Genomic DNA, 17822 nt, shown 5'->3' with positions numbered 1-17822 from the left:
CAAGATGGTGAAACCCCGTCTCTACTAAAACTACAAAAAATTACCTGGGCGCGGCGGCAGGCGCCTGTGATCCCAGCTGCTCAGGAGGCTGAGGCAAGAGAATCGCTTGAACTCGGAGGGCAGAGGTTGCAGTGAGCAGAGATTGTGCCACTGCACTCCAGTCTGAGCGACACAGTGAGACTCAAAAAAAAAAAAAAGTGTATATATTATATATTTCCTTTGTTTTTTGAGATGGAGTCTCTCTCTGTTGCCCAGGCTCGAGTTAAATGGCGTGATCTCAGCTCACTGCAACCTCCTCCTTTCAGATTCAAGTGATTCTCCTGCCTCAGCCTCCCAAGTAGCTGGGATTACAGGTGTGAACCACCATGTCTGGCCAATTTTTGTATTTTTAGTAGAGATGGTGTTTCACCATGTTGACCAGACTGGTCTTGAACTCCTGAACAAAGGTGATCTGCCTGCCTCGGCTTTCCAAAGTGCTGGGATTACAGACTTGAGCCACTGCGTCTGGCCTCAGAATTTGTTTTTTATCCTGAAATCAGCAGGAAGCACTGAAGGGGTTTTGTTTTGTTTTGTTTTGTTTTTTTGAGACAAAGTGTCCTGTGCCCCAGACTGGAGTATAGTGGCACTATCTGTGCTAATTGCAGCCTCCCCCTCCCAGCTTCCAGAAATTCCCCTGCCTCAGCCTTCCAGGTAGCTGGGATTACAAGCATGTGCCACTACGCCTGGCTAATTTTTGTATTTTTAGTAGAGATGACGTTTCACCATGTTAGCCAGGCTGATCTCAAACTCCTGACCTCAGGTGATCTCCTGACCTCAGGTGATCTCCTGACCTCAGGCGATCGCCCGCCTCGGCCTCCCAAAGTGCTAGGATTACAGGCATGAGCCACTGCACCCAGCCTAGGCACTGAAGGGTTTAAGCAGAGTTGGGAACACGATCATGTTTGCATTTCGTAAATAACTCATACTGAGGTTTGAAGAACAATTTGAAATGGGGGAAGACTGGCCATTTGAGTACACTTTCCATTAAATTTTGTTGACTACCTCTCAGATCTGTTTTTAGTGTTTTGTGGGTTTTTTGGTTTTGTTTTGTTTTGAGACAGTCTCACTCTTTGACCCAGGCTGGAGTGCAGCGGTGCAGTGACAGCTTACTGCAGCCTCCGGAAGCATGTGCCACCACACCCAGCTAAGTTTTCTGTTTTCTGTAGATACAGAGTCTCACTGTGTTGCCCAGGCTGGTCTTGAACTGTGCACAAGCAATCCTCCTGCCTCAGCCTCCCAAAATGTTGGAATTACAGGCATGAACCACCGTGCCCAGCCAAGATCTATTTCTTATTTTTTTTTTTTTTTTTTTTTTTTGAGACGGAGTCTGGCTCTGTCGCCCAGGCTGGAGTGCAGTGGCCGGATCTCAGCTCACTGCAAGCTCCGCCTCCCGGGTTTACGCCATTCTCCTGCCTCAGCCTCCGGAGTAGCTGGGACTACAGGCGCCCGCCACCTCGCCCGGCTAGTTTTTTGTATTTTTAGTAGAGACGGGGTTTCACCGTGTTCGCCAGGATGGTCTCGATCTCCTGACCTCGTGATCCGCCCGTCTCGGCCTCCCAAAGTGCTGGGATTACAGGCTTGAGCCACCGCGCCCGGCCTCTATTTCTTATTTTTATTTCCACTACTAAGAACTTAGAGTGACACCTCTTTGTCTTCTGCCTTGTTTTGGTAGCCTTTTGTATCTCCCTTCCCACTCATATTTTCCAGACTCTTGCCAGAGTTCAACTTCTAAGATGCAGATTTGATCATTATATTCCCCTGCTTTAAAAACCTTCACTGGTTACCCCATTCCCTTCTAGATGGAATCCAAGTATCTTAATCACGTAATACATCCCCTGACGTTTTCTTGTTTGTTTTTTTTTTTTTGAGAGAGTCTCACTGTCATCCAGGCTGGAGTGTGGTAGCACGATCTTGGCTCACTGCAACCTCCGAGCCTATGACTTTCTACACTTTATTCTCACATTCTGATCTTGCCTTCACATGTTCTGTTCTGTGCGTGTTCACACCCATACTTGATTGTGAACTTATAGATAGATGTCGTGAGGAACAGATGTGGGGAGATTGTGTCAAGAAGTGTTTGCAAACATGAGCCTAATTTAATTGAACCTTGGGATTTTGGAAACCTTGAGACAGTGAATAATGGAGCTAGAATGGTAGGCGTCAGTCTATATCAGGATAAGGAAGTTTTTTGTTTTTTTTTTTAAATGGAGTCTCACTCTGTGGCATGATCTTAGCTCACTGCGACCTCCTTCTCCTGGGTTCAAGCAATTCTCCTGCCTCAGCCTCCCAAGTAGCTGGGACTACAGACACGCACCACCATGCCCAGCTAATTTTTTTGTATTTTTTTTTTTTTGAGACAGAGTCTGGCTCTGTTGCCCAGGCTGGAGTGCAGTGGCCGGATCTCAGCTCACTGCAAGCCCCGCCTCCTGGGTTCATGCCATTCTCCTGCCTCAGCCTCCCGAGTAGCTGGGAGTACAGGCGCCCGCCACCTCGCATGGCTAATTTTTTTTGTATTTTAGTAGAGACGGGGTTTCACCGTGTTAGCCAGGATGGTCTCGATCTCCTGACCTCGTGATCCGCCTGTCTCGGCCTCCCAAAGTGCTGGGATTACAGGCTTGAGCCACCGCGCCCGGCCTTTTTTTGTATTTTTAATAGAGACGGGGTTTCACCATGTTGGCCAGGATGGTCTCGATCTCTTGACCTCATAATCCGCTTGCCTAGGCCTCCCAGAGCGCTGGGATTATAGGCATGAGCCAGTGCGCCCAACCGGGATAAGGACTTTGTACTTTATTTATTAAAAATCAGGAAGTAAAGTTTTTTGAGCAGGATTGCGGTAGAACTAACCCAGTAGTTGTGCGTAGCATGTATTTGGAGCGGCGAAATAATTAGGTAGCTATAGTGGGGCCTGAAACAAATCGAAATGGCGAGAATGGGGATAAATAGGAGAAACATTTCAGAGGTAGCATCAGTAGATCAGTAGTCTGTTAGGGAATGTTAGTACTACTCCAAGAAATAGAGAAATCAGGAAGTGAGCAGATATGGATGGAAAGATGATCTCTTGTTTTGGACTTGGTTAGTTTCTACCTACAGGAACGTGTTTATTAATGTTAGCATTTGTTTGTTTGTTTTGAGACAGGGTCTCATTCTATCACTCAGGCTGCAATGCAGTGACTTGATCTTGGCTCACAGCAATCTCTGCTTCCTGGGTGTGCTTAAGCAATCCTCCCACCTCAGCCTCCTAAGTATGGTTGGGACCATAGGCGTGTGTCACTACGCCTGGCTAATTTTTGTATTTTTTGTAGAGATGAGATTTCGCCGTGTTGCCCAGGCTGGTCTCAAACTCCTGGCCTGAAGTGATGCACCCACCTCGGCCTTCCCCCAAAGTGCTGGGATTACAGGTGTGAACCACTGTACCCTGGCACCCAGCCACTAATTTTTTTATTTGTTTGTTTATTTATTTATTTATTTTTTTTTTGAGACAGTCTTGCTCTATTGCCCAGGCTGGAGTGCAGTGGGACAATCTCGGCTCACTTCAACCTCTGCCTTCCCCACGCTCAAGCAATTCTTGTGCCTGAGCCTCCTAAGTAGCTGGGATTACTGGTGCGCATCAGCATACCTGGTTAATTTTTTTTATTTTTAGTAGAGAGAGGGTTTCACCATGTTAGCCAGCCTGGTCTTGAACTTCTGACCTCAGATCTGTCCGCCTGCCTAGGCTTCCCAGAGTGCTGGGATTTAGGCATGAGCCACCACACTTGGTTGCTAATTGTTTTTTGTTTGTTTGTTTGTTTGTTTGTTTTGAGACAGAGTCTCCTTCTGTCACCCAGGCTGGAATGCAGTGGCACAATCTCAGCTCACTGCAACCTCCACTCCCAGCTTCATGCCATTTTCCCATCTCAGACTCCCAAGTAGCTGGGACTACAGGCGCCCACCACCACACCTGGCTAATTTTGTTTTTGTATTTTCAGTAGAGACGGGGTTTCACCATGTTAGCCAGGATTGTCTCTGTGTCCTGATCTCGTGATCCACCCACCTCAGCCTCCCAAATTGCTGGGATTACAGGCGTGAGCCATTGCACCCAGCCCACGAATTAGTTTTTTAATGTTAGACATCCTCACGTTTTTGGGATACATCTCACTTGTCTGTAGTGCTTTTTTGTTTAATATCTTGCTGGATTCAGTTGGTGGTGGGTGTTTTTTTTTTTTTTTTTTTTTTTGCTACAGAGTCTCACTCTGTTGCGCAGACTGGAGAGTGGCGCAATCTTGGCTCACTGCAACCTCTGCCTCCCAGGTTCAAGCTACTCTCCTGCCTCAGCTTCCTGAGTAGCTGGTATAACAGGTGTGCACTACCATGCCCGCCTAATTTTTGTGTTTCTAATAGAGACGGGACTTCACCATGTTAACAAAGTTGGTCTTGAATTCCTGACATCAAGCAATCCACCCACCTTGGCCTCCCAAAGTGCTGGGATGACAGGCCAAATTTTTTTTTTTAAGGCTATTTCTGTTTATGTTTATAAGAAAGGTTGGCTTGTAGTTGTCTGGTCTTGCAGTTTTTTTTGTTTTGCTCTATTATTGACCAGTTTTGTTTTTTTTTTGTTGTTGTTGTTGTTGTTGTTGTTGTTGTTGTTTTTGAGAGAGTCTCGCTCTGTTGCCCAGGCTGGAGTACAGTGGTGCGATCTTGGCTCACTGCAACCTTGGCCTCCTGGGTTCACACCATTCTCCCGCCTCAGACTCCCAAGTAGTTGGAACTACAGGCGCCCGCCACCACGCCCGGCTAATTTTTTTGTATTTTTAGTAGAGACGGGGTTTCACCGTGTTAGCCAGGATGGCCTCGATCTTCTGACCTTGTGATCCGCCCACCTCGGCCTCCTAAAGTGCTGGGATTACAGACATGAGCCACCTTGCCCAGCCCAATCAGTTTTTTTTTTTTTTTTTTTGAGACGGAGTCTCGCTCTGTTGCCCGGGCTGGAGTGCAGTGGCCGGATCTCAGCTCACTGCAAGCTCTGCCTCCCAGGTTCACGCCATTCTCCTGCCTCAGCCTCCCGAGTAGCTGGGACTACAGGCGCCCGCCACCTCGCCCGGCTAGTTTTTTGTATTTTTTATTAGAGACGGGATTTCACCGTGTCAGCCAGGATGGTCTCGATCTCCTGACCTCGTGATCCGCTCGTCTCGGCCTCCCAAAGTGCTGGGATTACAGGCTTGAGCCACCGCGCCCGGCCCCAACCAGTTTTGAAATTAAGGTTGTATTCGCCTCAAATAATTATTTGCTTATTCACAAAGTTTTTTCTGTTGTCTGGAACAGATTAACCTTTCATTATTATTATTATTACTTTTAGAGACAGAGTCTCATTATGTTGCCTAGGCTGGTCTTGAACTGGGCTCAAATGATCCTCCGCCTGAGCCTCCCAAAGTGCTGGGATTACAAGCACAAGCCACTGTGCCCGGCCTAATCGTTTTAAAATGTGTAGTGTTTTTGCTTTCTTTCTTTTTGCTGATTAGTTTTGCCATAGATATGCTTATTTCTCTTTTCACAGAACCAACTTGTATTTTTATTGATCTTTCTAGTGCTTGTTAGTTAGTTTTTGCTGGTTATATAGATATATTTTGTTTGTTTGTTTTTGAGACAGAGTCTCGCTCTGTCACCCAGGCTGGAATGCAATGGGACAATCTCAGCTCACTGCAACCTCCGCTTCCCGGGTTCACGCCATTCTCCTGCCTCAGCCTCCCAAGTAGCTGGGACTACAGGCGCCTACCACCATGTCCAGCTAATTTTGTTTTTGTATTTTTAGTAGAGATGGGGTTTCACCACATTAGCCAGGATGGTCTTGATCTCCTGACCTCGTGATCCACCTGCCTCGGCCTCCCAAAGTGCTGGGATTACAGGCGTGAGCCACTGTGCCCGGCCTTGCTGGTTATATTTTTATTTCTTTGGGTTTACTTTGTTCTTTTTCTAACTTCTTGAGGTGATGGCCTCATTAATGTTTTGTCCTTTCTTCCTATACATTTAGTACTGTAACTTTGCCTTTAAAAGTACTATTTTGGTTTTATCCCATAAATTTTCTGTGTTGTATTCATTGTTACTCAGTTCTATACTTTTTCCCAGTTTCCATTAGTATTTGTTCTTTGACCTATGTTTATTAATTTCCAAATGACCTGGGAAATTGGAAAGTGCATTGTTAACTTTGAATTTTATTGGGCTAGATGGAAGCATTTCTTTGATATTTGTGGAAACTTGCACTGCGGCTTGATACATAGACAATATTTATAAATGCACTTAAAAGTAGTGTAAGTTCTCTTAATTGTGGTATGCAGGGTTATAAAATTATCAGATCAAACCTGTCAATTTTGTATTCAGAGCTATATGCTTAAATTTCTTTAACCGCTTGATCATTAGAGAAAATAATGTTAAAATCTCTATTGTAACAATTTGTTTTTGGCCGGGCGCGGTGGCTCAAGCCTGTAATCCCAGCACTTTGGGAGGCCGAGACGGGCGGATCAGGAGGTCAGGAGATCGAGACCATCTTGGCTAACATGGTGAAACCCCGTCTCTACTAAAAAATACAAAAAACTAGCTGGGCGAGGTGGCGGGCGCCTGTAGTCCCAGCTACTTGGGAGGCTGAGGCAGGAGAATGGCGTGAACCCGGGAGGCGGAGCTTGCAGTGAGCTGAGATCCTGCCACTGCACTCCAGCCTGGGCGACAGAGCGAGACTCCGTCTCAGGAAAAAAAAAAAAAAAAAATTTGTTTTTTTGGCTTTTTGGTTTTTTGGGGTTTTTTTTGAGCAGAGAATCGCTCTGTTGCCTAAGCTGGATGGAGTGCAGTGGTGTGATCTTGGCTCACTGCAACCTCTGCCTCCTAGGTTCAAGTGAGTCTCCTGCCTCAGCCTCTAGAATAGCGGCATTATATACACCCACCACCACGCCCAGCTAATTTTTGTATTTTTAGTAGAGATGAGGTTTCACTGTGTTGGTCAGGCTGCTCTTGAACTCCTGACCTTAAGGAGGCCACTGCCTCCATCCATCCCAGAGTGCTGGGATTACAGGCATGAGCCACTGCGCCAGCCCAATTGTGACTGAGTTATCTGTATCAGTCAGAGTTCAGTCAGTAGACAAAAACCATATAGTAATTTGAAAGGGAAAGTTTAGTATAAAGAATTATTGACCGGGTTCCGTGACTCACGCCTGTAATCCTAGCACTTTGGGAGTCCAAGGCGGGCGGATCACCTGAGGTCAGAAGTTTAAGATCAGCCTGGCCAACATGGCGAAACCCCGTCTCTACTAAAATACAAAAATTAGCCAGGCATGATGGCGGGTGCCTGTAATCCCAGCTACTCCGGAGGCTGAGACGAGAGAATCGCTTGAATTGAGGAGACGGTGTTTGCAGTGAGCCGAGATCGCGCCACTGCACTCCAGCCTGGGTGGCTGAGCGAGACTCCGTATCACAAAGAAAAAGGCCAGGTGCAGTGGCTAACGCCTGTAATCCCAACACTTTGGGAGGCCGAGGCGGGCAGATCATGAGATCAGGAGATCGAGACCATCCTGGCTAACGCAGTGAAACCCCGTCTTTACACAAAAAAATTAGCAGGGTGTGGTAGTGGGCGCCTGTAGTCCCACCTACTCGGGACGCTGAGGCAGGCGCGTGAACCCAGGTGGAGCTTGCAGTGACCCGAGATCGCACCACTGCACTCCAGACTGGGAGACAGAGCGAGACTCCGTCTCAAAAAAAAAAAAAAAATTGTTGACAGGGTTGAAGTAACTAGTAATTGTCTAGTAATAGTTAAGGAATAACTGAAAAATATAGGAATATCAGATATAGGGAGCAGCTATGACCGCTGGGGTTTTGATAGATCATCCAAAGAAGAGCTGTGTTCCCTCACTCTAAGCATGGGATCCAGACCTCATGGAAAGAGCATTGCTGGGGTCAGCTGGATGGTGGAGACATTGCTAAGTGTTTTGCTCTGTTCTAAATCGGCCAGAGGAGTTGTATAGGGAAGCTCCTGGGTGCTAGAGGATCTATGAGTTGGAGAAGCTGCCCTCTCCGTGAACCTAGCAGAAGGAAGCCGTGTTCTGCAAGAGCCAATCATAATAGGAACCTGATGTACCGGAAGTGAGCCTGTGGAAAACCGCCCTGCAGGAACTGAATGCTGGGACAGCAGGCTCTGTAGGAGCCTTGCTAGCCAGATGCACCGAAACTAGGGAAAGAATCCCCCTTCCTCTTCCATTGTTCCTCCACCATTCTGATAAGGTTTAACCTTGTGCCAGTTAGCAAAGGAGAAATGTCTACAAGGCCTAGCTCCTTTATCACAGAAGTATCGATTTGGAATTGAGAGGCATAACTGTCACAGTCCCTTTAACTACTTTTTTCCTTTTCCTACAGCCTAGGAAGCTAAGAACCTTTAACTTTTTCATGTGTACACAGTGAGAAGCCACACACATATAACTTCTTTTGATGACTTCTCTATATTACTGTATATGTTCTCAGAAATTTTGAAGTACTATTAATGCATCATGTGATACAATTAAGAAATGAGCAGTTACTTCTTAATTTATAAATAATCTTTTAAAAAATACCTTTGGCGGCCGGACACGGTGGCTCACGCCTGTAATCCTAGCACTTTGGAAGGCCGAGGCAGGCGGATCACAAGGTCAGGAGATCGAGACCATCCTGGCTAACACGGTGAAACCCCGTCTCTACTAAAAATACAAAAAAAAAAAAAATAAAATAGCCGGGCGTGGTGGCGGGCACCTGTAGTCCCAGCTATATGGGAGGCTGAGGCAAGAGAATGGCGTGAACTGGGGAGGCGGAGCTTGCAGTGAGCAGAGATGCACCTCTGCACTCCAGCATGGGCAACAGAGCGAGACTCTGTCTCAAAAAATAAAATAAAAAATAAAAAATATCTTTGGTGGTGGGGACCTAGAATTAAGATGTGGAGATAATGATCTGACAAAAAATTTGGAGAAAAATTTAAGACAGATGGGGGCAAAAGATCCATTATTAGCTGGTCCAAAAGTAGTATTTTCTCAGTTGGCTGTTCACAGTCAGTTACAGATCAAACTTCCTGTTCTATTCTTCCCCTCTTATTATTGCTCTTGACTAATTGTTAAAAAAGAGACCCAGGATTACCAAGTCTCTTAGATTTATATTTATTTCCAGGTTTAACTTACTAGGTCGAGTCTTCTTCTTTTTCTTCCTTTTTTTTAAATTATTATTTTTGAAACATGGTCTCTCACTCTGTCGCCCTGGCTGGAGTACAGTGGCATGATCACAGCTCACTGTAGCCTCCACCTCACAGGCTCAGGAGATCCTCCCATCTCAGCTACTGAAGTAGATAGTACTATAGGTGTGAACCACCATGCCTGCCTACTTTTTAAAAAAATTTATTCTGTTAAATAAAAATGGGGTCTCCCTATGTTGCCCAGGCTGGGAACTACTGGGCTCAAGTGAACCTACCACCTTGATGTCCCAAAGTGCTAGGATTACAGTTGTGACGTTTTTTGTTTGTTTTTCAAGACAGAGTCTTGCTCAGTCACCCAGGCTGGAGTGCAGTGGCGCAATCTCAGCTCACTGCAACCTCCACCTCCCGGGTTCAAGCAATTTTCCTGCCTCAGCCTAGTTGGGATTACAGGCACGCCCCACCATGCCTGGCTAATTTTTGTATTCTTAGTAGAGACGGGGTTTCGCCATGTTGGCCAGGCTGGTCTCAAACTCTTGACCTTGTGATCCACCCACCTTGGCCTCCCAAAGTGCTGGGATTACAGGCATGAGCCACCATGCCCAGCCCGTTTGTATTTTTTTTTGTCTTGATGTGGTTTTGCCATGTTGCCCAAGCTGGTCCCAAACTCCTAGGATCAAGCAGTCCTTCTACCTTACTCCCAAAGTGCTGAAATTACAGGTGTGAGTTACCACACTTTTTTTTTTTTTAAGTAATACCTGCCATTAGTATAAACTAAAACTGTATGAAATAATAGTGCAGCGAAAGCTTTGATCTGTTTGATCTCTTTAACCAAATCATTAGATTCTCCATTATTCTGAGAGGAAACCCCATGACTAATGCTCCCCTCTCCACGTGACAGCTTACAGCTACTACTAGTAGATTTCTCATTAGGAAACCTCTAAGTATCTGATTTCACCAGTTGGATTTTGCTTTGCAGAGTCAGTTATGTTAGTTACCAGACGTGATTATGTTATTTGTGCTTTTTGTAATTGTGCAGGCTATTTTATAACAGTTAATCAAATGAGCTAATTGAAACAAATGTTAGATTGAGGAATGTGAGGAATGGAGGAAAAAAGATAATACACCTTGATTTTATTTATCTCTTGTAGTAGAACCATGATCTTATCTTTGAATATGAATCCAATGATGAGAGTGTTGATATCTTTCTTGCATGAACTACACCCATAAGACATTGCCCATGATTTTCAGTTTTTGTTTTGTCCTTGTTTGAGCCCAGGGAGGTTGCAGTGAGCTGTTGTGCCACTGCACTGCAGCCTGGGTGACAGAGGGAGACTCTGTCTTTTTAAAAAAAAAAAAAACAAAAAAAAACTTAGATACTTTTTAATTGATCTGAGTATAGACTAGATCTTCTCCCCTAGTACTTTGGATCATTTTTTCTTCACTTGATTTAACATGCAGGGGTGTGTGTGTGTGTTTTGCTACCTATCTTTCCATAGCATTCTGCCTAGTTTTCAGTAGAAAATAACTCCCTTTGGTAATGTGATCTTTCATCATACTGTGATTTAGAAAAATATGAAAATGGGCATAATTGGATTTGACAATAAATATACATTGGTAAGCTTTGAGAAAAACCCAGAATCGTATGTAGAAAACCTTCCCCCAGAGAGGGAGCCAGGAGACCAAAGAATGATTCAGATGAGTCCAGCTTGGCAAATAGATACATTTATTAGGACTAATAAGCTTATTTTTTACAAGGCACTCTGGATGGCAGCAGGACAACTTTAGAGATCCATGCTGCCCTTTTGTCTGTAAACTGTTTTTAAGCTAACTTTCTGGCTCATTGCCTACTGTATTTAAGCGATGAGACTGTTTTTCTTGGTAGGTTCTCAAATACTCTTCGGAATGTTTGGGTTCTCAGGGGCACTGGCTCTTCAGCCTGGCACTATGGTCTTGGCTCATCTCCTGTCCTTCAGGATTCAGGCAGCAGATATACACCCTCCACTACATAAGCATATATCTCAATTGATGGGAGCAGAAGTATGCAGGTGCAGGCTTGCTAATAATTTCATAACCCCAAGTGGCCAGAGTGGCCATAGTTCAGTGGCCATAATCATTCATTGGGTTTTACTGGCAGATTAGAGGATGCCAGATAAGTTAGTGAAGAGAGGCTTTTTTTTTTTTTTTTTTTTTTTGAGACGGAGTTTCACTCTTGTTGCCCAGGCTGGAGTTCAGTGACGCAATCTCGGCTCACTGCAGCCTCCGCCTTCTGGGTTCAGGTGATTCTCCTGCCTCAGCCTCCCAAGTAGCTGGGATTACAGGCACCTGCCACCACGCCCAGCTAATTTTTGTAGTGTTAGTAGAGACGAGGTTTCACCATGTTGGCCAGGCTGATCTCGAACTCCTAACCTCAGTTAATCCGCCATCTTCGGCCTCCCATAGTGCTGGGATTACAGGCGTGAGCCACTGCAATCCGGCCTGTTTTTGTTTTTTTACTGTTTTGGATTCTTATGTTGTTTCTAGTTTTACCATAAACAACACTGGTAACAGATTATTAGATGTGAAATTGTTAGGTCAGAGTATTGCACTTAAACATTTCATCAAATTTTTAATCTAATCAAAGCTGTTGCCAAATTGCTTTCACAGAGCTTTTACCAGAGTACACTTGAGAGAGCTATGAGAGTACCTCTTTTCCCATACCTTTGTCAATCTAGTGTACTATCAAACTTTTTGTTATTTGCTTGTCTTACTATGTTATTGGTGAAAACATGTCAGGAGTCCCGAAGACCACCCCTAAGTTTGATGATTTTCCAGACTTATAGGATTCACTATGTAGTTGTACTCACAGCTATGATTTATTACAATGAAAGGATGCAAAGCACAATCACCAAAGGGAAAAAAGGTCCATGGGGTAAAGTCTAGAGGAAACCACGTTAAAGTTCCCATGGTTTTGCTCCCAGTGGAGTCATACCCTTAACTGTTTGTTCCCCCAGCAACTAGTGGTAGCAGGTGTGAAATGTTGTCTACCTGGGAAGCATGTTGGAGACTCAGTGCCCAGGCTTTTTACTGGGGGCTGGTCACATAGGCCACTTCTGCCTGTCATGTACTAAAATTTTAAGACTCCCAGAAGGATACAGGTGTTTATGATAAACCAAATTGTTTGTATGAACAGTTTAGGCACATCGAGCCACTTCTTATCGGTCTGGAAATTGTGGCAACCCTCCTGAAATTTGAGTTCTTAAACTCCTGCCAAGGGCCTTAGTAAGCAGCCTTTCTAACGATAAGTAGCCATGCCTGGCTATGCCAACACTTTCCAACACAACATGGCATATCTCATTGTTTTAATTTGTGTTTAGTGAAGTCAAACATCTTTTAGTTCCAAAAGATTTGCTTTTTTTTTTTTTAATGATTTGTCTGTGTTTTTTGACCATTTTTCTATTTGGTCTAAGTGATTACCTTTTTTTGGTATCAGTATTTCTTGTTAGTACTAGTGTGTGTGTGTGTGTGTGTGTGTTGTGATAGTAGCGATTGTTCTTATTTTAGTGCAAAAGTTAATTTGGCCGGGCGCGGTGGCTCAGGCTTGTAATCCCAGCACTTTGGGAGGCTGAGGCCAGCGGATCACCTGAGGTCAGGAGTTCGAGACCAGCCTGACAAACATGGAGAAACCCCATCTCTACTAAAAATACAAAATTAGTTGGGCATGGTGGTGCATGCCTGTAATCCCAGCTACTTGGGAGGCTGAGGCAGGAAAATTGCTTGAACCCGGGAGGTGGAGGTTGCGGTGAGCAGAAGTTGCACTATTGCGCTCTAGCCTGGGCAACAAGAGCGAAACTCTGTCTAAAGAAAAAAAAAAAAAAGTTAATTTGTATTTTGGTCTGTTTTATAAAATTAGCATCATTTACTTTGTACATAGCTTAATTATATTAACAATTTTTTTTTTTTTTTCTTGAGACAGGGTCTCACTCTGTCACCCAGGCTGCAGTGCAATGGCACTGTCTCGGCTCACTGCAACATTTGCCTGCCAGGCTCAAGTGATCCTCCTGTTTCAGCCCCCAAGTAGCTGAGACTACAGGCACAGGCTACTACACTCGGCTAATTTTTGTGTTTTTTGTAGAGATGGGGTTTCACCATGTTGCCCGGGCTGGTCTCAAACTCCTGGGCTCAAGTGATCCACCTGACTTGACCTCCCAAAGTGCTGAGATTAGAGGCATGAACCATCATGCCTAGCCATATTAACAAGTTTAAAATTTTTGCTTTATAGTTTTGACTTTTTACTAGAAAGTATTAGGCACTTTTTTTGATAACACAAATCTGCTTTTAATAATGGTAGAGAGAAAGGCCAGGCACGGGGGCTCACACATGTAATCCCAGCACTTTGGGATTCTGAGGTGGGTGGATTGCTTAAGGCCAGGAGTTCAAGACCAGCCTGGCCAACGTGGCAGACAGGCAAAACCCTGTTTCACTAAAATTACAAAAATTAGCCAGGTGTGGTGGTGCACTCCTGCAATCGCAGTTACGGTACACTCCTGTAATCCCAGCTACTCGGGAGGCTGAGGCACGAGAATCACTTGAACCCAGAAGGCAGAGGTTGCAGTGAGTGGAGATCAAGCCACTGCACTCCAACTTGAGCGACAGAGTGAGACTTTGTCTCCAAAAACGAAGAATGATAGAGAGTGAGCTTTTTCAATGTGTCCAAATTTGAAAATTGCTTTTTGTTTTGAAGCTAGGTTTATTCTCTGAATTGTGAGGTTTATTTTAACAGTGGAAATTTAAAAATATTTAATACCGTAGGTGGTGACTTTCAAAAGGAAATAGGATCATGGCAGCAGATGATGACAATGGTGATGGAACAAGTTTATTTGATGTCTTTTCCGGTAAGAGCTACTTTTAATTGTCTTTCTAATTTACTTTTTTGTTTTTTTGTTTTTTTTTTAAATGAGACAGGATCTCTCCCACTTGCCCAGGGTGGAGTGCAGTGGCGCCATCAATAGCTCACTATGACTTCAGACTTCGGAGCTCAAGAAATCCTCTCGCCTCAGCCTCCTGAGTAGCTAGGACTACAGGCACATGCCAACACGGCCATCTAATCATTTTATTTTTTGTAGAGACAAGGTTTCACTATGTGGTCTAGGCTGGTCTCTAATTCTTGGACTCAAGCAACCCTCCCTTTTTGCCTCCCAAAGTGTTGGGATTACAGGTGTGAGCCACTATTCCTTGCCTAACTTTACTTTTTAAATTACAAAATAGTTTACCTATTCTCATTGAAAACACAGTCATTATCAGCCTTTTTTCTCTATACATAAATGAATTAATACAATAAAATGCCTGGTACATGGGAATGCTTAAAAATGTGAACTTACTGTATGCTTTCAAGCTTCAGAATGTAGTCAGATTAGTGATTTTACTAATATGAATGATAATGATTTTTATTATTATATCTAAAAATATATAAGATAGGTTGTTGTTACTCTTGAAGTTAATATTTCCAGTAAATGCACTGATGGTTGTTTGTTGTTCAGGGAAAAATTGGGCCAGGTGCGGTGTTTCATGCCTATAATCTCGATACTTTGGGAGGCCGAGGCGGGCAGATCACGAGGTCAGGAGTTTGAGACCAGCGTGACCAACATGGTGAAACCGCATCTCTACTAAAAATACAAAAATTAGCCAAGCGTGGTGGCATGTGCCTGTAATTTCAGCCACTGCACTCTAGCCTGGATGACAGAGCGAGACTCTGTCTCAAAAAAAAAAAAAAAAATTGATAGTCACAATGGATGATTAGTTTGAAAAAGAAATAAATAACTGTCAATATCTGGTAGTAAAATAAGCTCATAAAATAGAATTTCTTTTCTTTTTTTTTTTTTTTTTGAGATAGAGTCTTGCTGTTGTTGGCCTGGGCTGGAGTGCAGTGTTGCAGTCTCAGCTCACTGCAACCTCCGTCTCCTGAGTTCCAGCAATTCTCCTGGCTCAGCCTCCCGAGTAGCTGAGATTACAGGCGCCTGCCACCATGCCTGGCTAATTCTTGTATTTTTAGAAGAGACGAAGTTTCACCATGTTGGCCTGGCTCATCTCGAACTCCTGACCTCAGGTGATCCACCCACCTTGGCCTCCCATAGTGCTGGAACTACAGGTGTGAGCCACCATGCCTGGCCCAAAATAGAAATATTTTAAATTATATGCAAAAGATAAACTTCCAGACACTGACATAACATTATTATCTCTTTCTTTTAATGATAATCATGCTGTGACCTCATTGAATTTGTTGAGATATGGGCATATGTTTATTGACCAGAATAGTGATTCCTATGCCATGGAGAGTAGGAAGGGCAGTTATAAAACATGTTTAGTAGAATTCCATTTTTGCCTAAAATAATGTTTTAAACAATTAGTATTCATAGATATGAAAGAGTTCACACCAACTATGGCCATTATAACCATTCTGGGTGGGGTTATTTGGTGTTTATTTTTGCTGATATAGTTTCAAGTTGTTACACTGTAATTCTCTTTTATGTTTTTCCTTTGAAAAATTTTAAGCCAGGCCAGGCGCAATGGCTCTTGCCTGTAATTCTGGCACTTTGGGAGACCGAGGCAGGTGGACCACCTGAGGTCAGGAGTTCAAGACCAGCCTGACCAACATGGTGAAACTCTGTCTCTACTAAAAATACAAAAATTAGCGGAGTGTGGTGGTTCACACCTGTAATCCCAGCTACTCGGGAGCCTGAGGCAGGAGAATCACTTGAACTGGGAGGTGGAGGTTGCAGTGAGCTGAGGTCGTGCCATTGCAGTCCAGCCTGGGGGAAGAGCAAAATTCTGTCTCGAAAAAAAAAAATTTAAGCCAACAAATAGAAAAATTGGAAATATAATGTAATGAACAGCATTGTCACCTAGATTCACAAATGATTAAATTTTATCACATCTGCAACCGTTAAAATTTGAAGGACAAAGCTACAATTTAATCTGATTTTCTGGATGCAGCTGTTTTTATTTCTATGTATCACTGTCAAGTCGCTGTCTATACACATACGTGTATATATATACACACACACACATATATATATATATGTTTTTTTTGAGATGGAGTTTCACTCTTGTTGTCCAGGCTGGAGTGCAATGGCGTGATCTAGGCTCACTGCAACCTCCGCCTCCCAGGTTCAAGCAATTCTCCTGTCTCAGCTTCCTGAGTAGCTGAGTTTACAGGTGTGCACCACCATGCCTGGCTAAGTTTTGGTATTTTTAGTGGAGACAGGGTTTTGCCGTATTGGCCAGCCTGGTATCGAACTCCTGACCTCAAGTGATCCACTCACCTTGGTCTCTCAAAGTGCTGGGATTATAGGCGTGAACCACCGTGCCTGGCCAGGTTTTTTATTATTATTATTATTATTTTCTTTTGAAACGGAGTCTTGCTCTGTCGCCCAGGGTGGAGTACAGTGGCACAGTCTCGGCTCACTGCAAGCTCTGCCTCCCGGGTTCACATCATTCTCCTGCGTCAGCCTCCTGAGTAGCTGGGACTACAGGCGCCTGCCACCACGCCCAGCTAATTTTTTGTATTTTCAGTAGAGACGGGGTTTAACCGTGTTAGCCAGGATGGTCTCAATCTCCTGACCTCATGAGCCGCCCTCCTCGGCCTACCAAAGTGCTGGGATTACATGCGTGAGCCACCGCGCCCGGCCCGTATATATATTTTTTAGGCTAATCAAGTGAAGCAGTAGGAGAAGCATATACATTTTAAAACTAGTCACAGCTACAGTGTACTTTCTACTTTGTGTCTTGCCTTTTTTTTTTTTTGGAGACGGAGTCTCGCTCTGTCACCCAGGCTGGGGTGCAGTGGTGCGAACTCGGCTCACTGCAACCTCTGCCTCCCAAGTTCAAGTGATTCTCCTACCTCAGCCTCCAGAGTAGCTGGGATTACAGGTCTATGCCTGGCTAATTTTTGTATTTTTAGTAGAGACGGGGTTTCACCATGTTGGCCAGGCTGTTCTCTAACTCCTGACCTCAAGTGATCCGCCTGCCTCGGCCTCCCAAAGTGTTGGGATTACAGGCGTGAGCCACCTCGCCCAGCCTAGACTCTCTCTTTGTAAACACACACACACATCTAGATGCACACCCATTTTTTTTTCATGACCCAGTTGAGAGTAAGTTGCATACATTATGGCCCCTTACCCCTAAGTATTTCAGTATGTACTTCATAAAAAGGTTGGTTCTCTTATATACAGTGTAATTTCAGTTTCATTAGATTTAACACTGATAAAATACTTTTGTATTTGATTTGCTATTTTTATTCCAGTGAATAATGTTCTTTATTATTGTAGTTGGATTTAGGTCATTTTAATATTTGAGTTTAATTTGTCGCATCAGTTATTTTTTCTGATTTCTTTCAAATATTATTTGAATATATATTTACTTATTTAAAATTTTTTTCTCCCTTTAGCACTAGTGCTGCTAGTAATGTTTGAGTATATTTTTGAATTGCATTTCATTTATGAGCTTTTTCACTGTACCTCTTTGTATTATTTTTAGTACTTGTTCGAGGAAGTGTATACATCTTTAACATTTTGTAGTCTGTTTACTAGTATTGTACCTTTTTACATGAAATATAGAATCTTGCATGTATAGTTGCATC

General features: G+C 43.8%; 1 protein-coding gene across 6 annotated transcripts in view; it reads left to right on the top strand.

The window, feature by feature from the left end:
• Positions 1–17822, top strand: part of CASP8AP2 (caspase 8 associated protein 2) — a 46771-nt gene that overhangs the window by 4077 nt on the left and 24872 nt on the right. For 5 of the 6 annotated variants that reach the window (XR_499812.3, XR_499811.3, XM_008006621.3 and 2 more), the window contains exon 2: positions 13997–14079. The exons of the other annotated variant lie outside the window; for it this stretch is intronic. Coding sequence is in view for 3 of the 5 variants with exons in the window: in XM_008006621.3 (XP_008004812.3) it covers positions 14025–14079 (55 nt within the window). In the remaining 2 variants the exon portion in view is untranslated. The remainder of the gene's footprint in view (positions 1–13996; positions 14080–17822) is intronic. 6 annotated transcript variants of the gene reach the window in all.

Source organism: Chlorocebus sabaeus, chromosome 13 (assembly GCF_047675955.1).
Source record: "Chlorocebus sabaeus isolate Y175 chromosome 13, mChlSab1.0.hap1, whole genome shotgun sequence".
NCBI classification, from domain to species: Eukaryota; Metazoa; Chordata; class Mammalia; order Primates; family Cercopithecidae; genus Chlorocebus; species Chlorocebus sabaeus.
The sequence above is the reverse complement of the archived record's forward strand: the minus strand, read 5'-3'. Positions and strand labels throughout refer to the sequence as shown.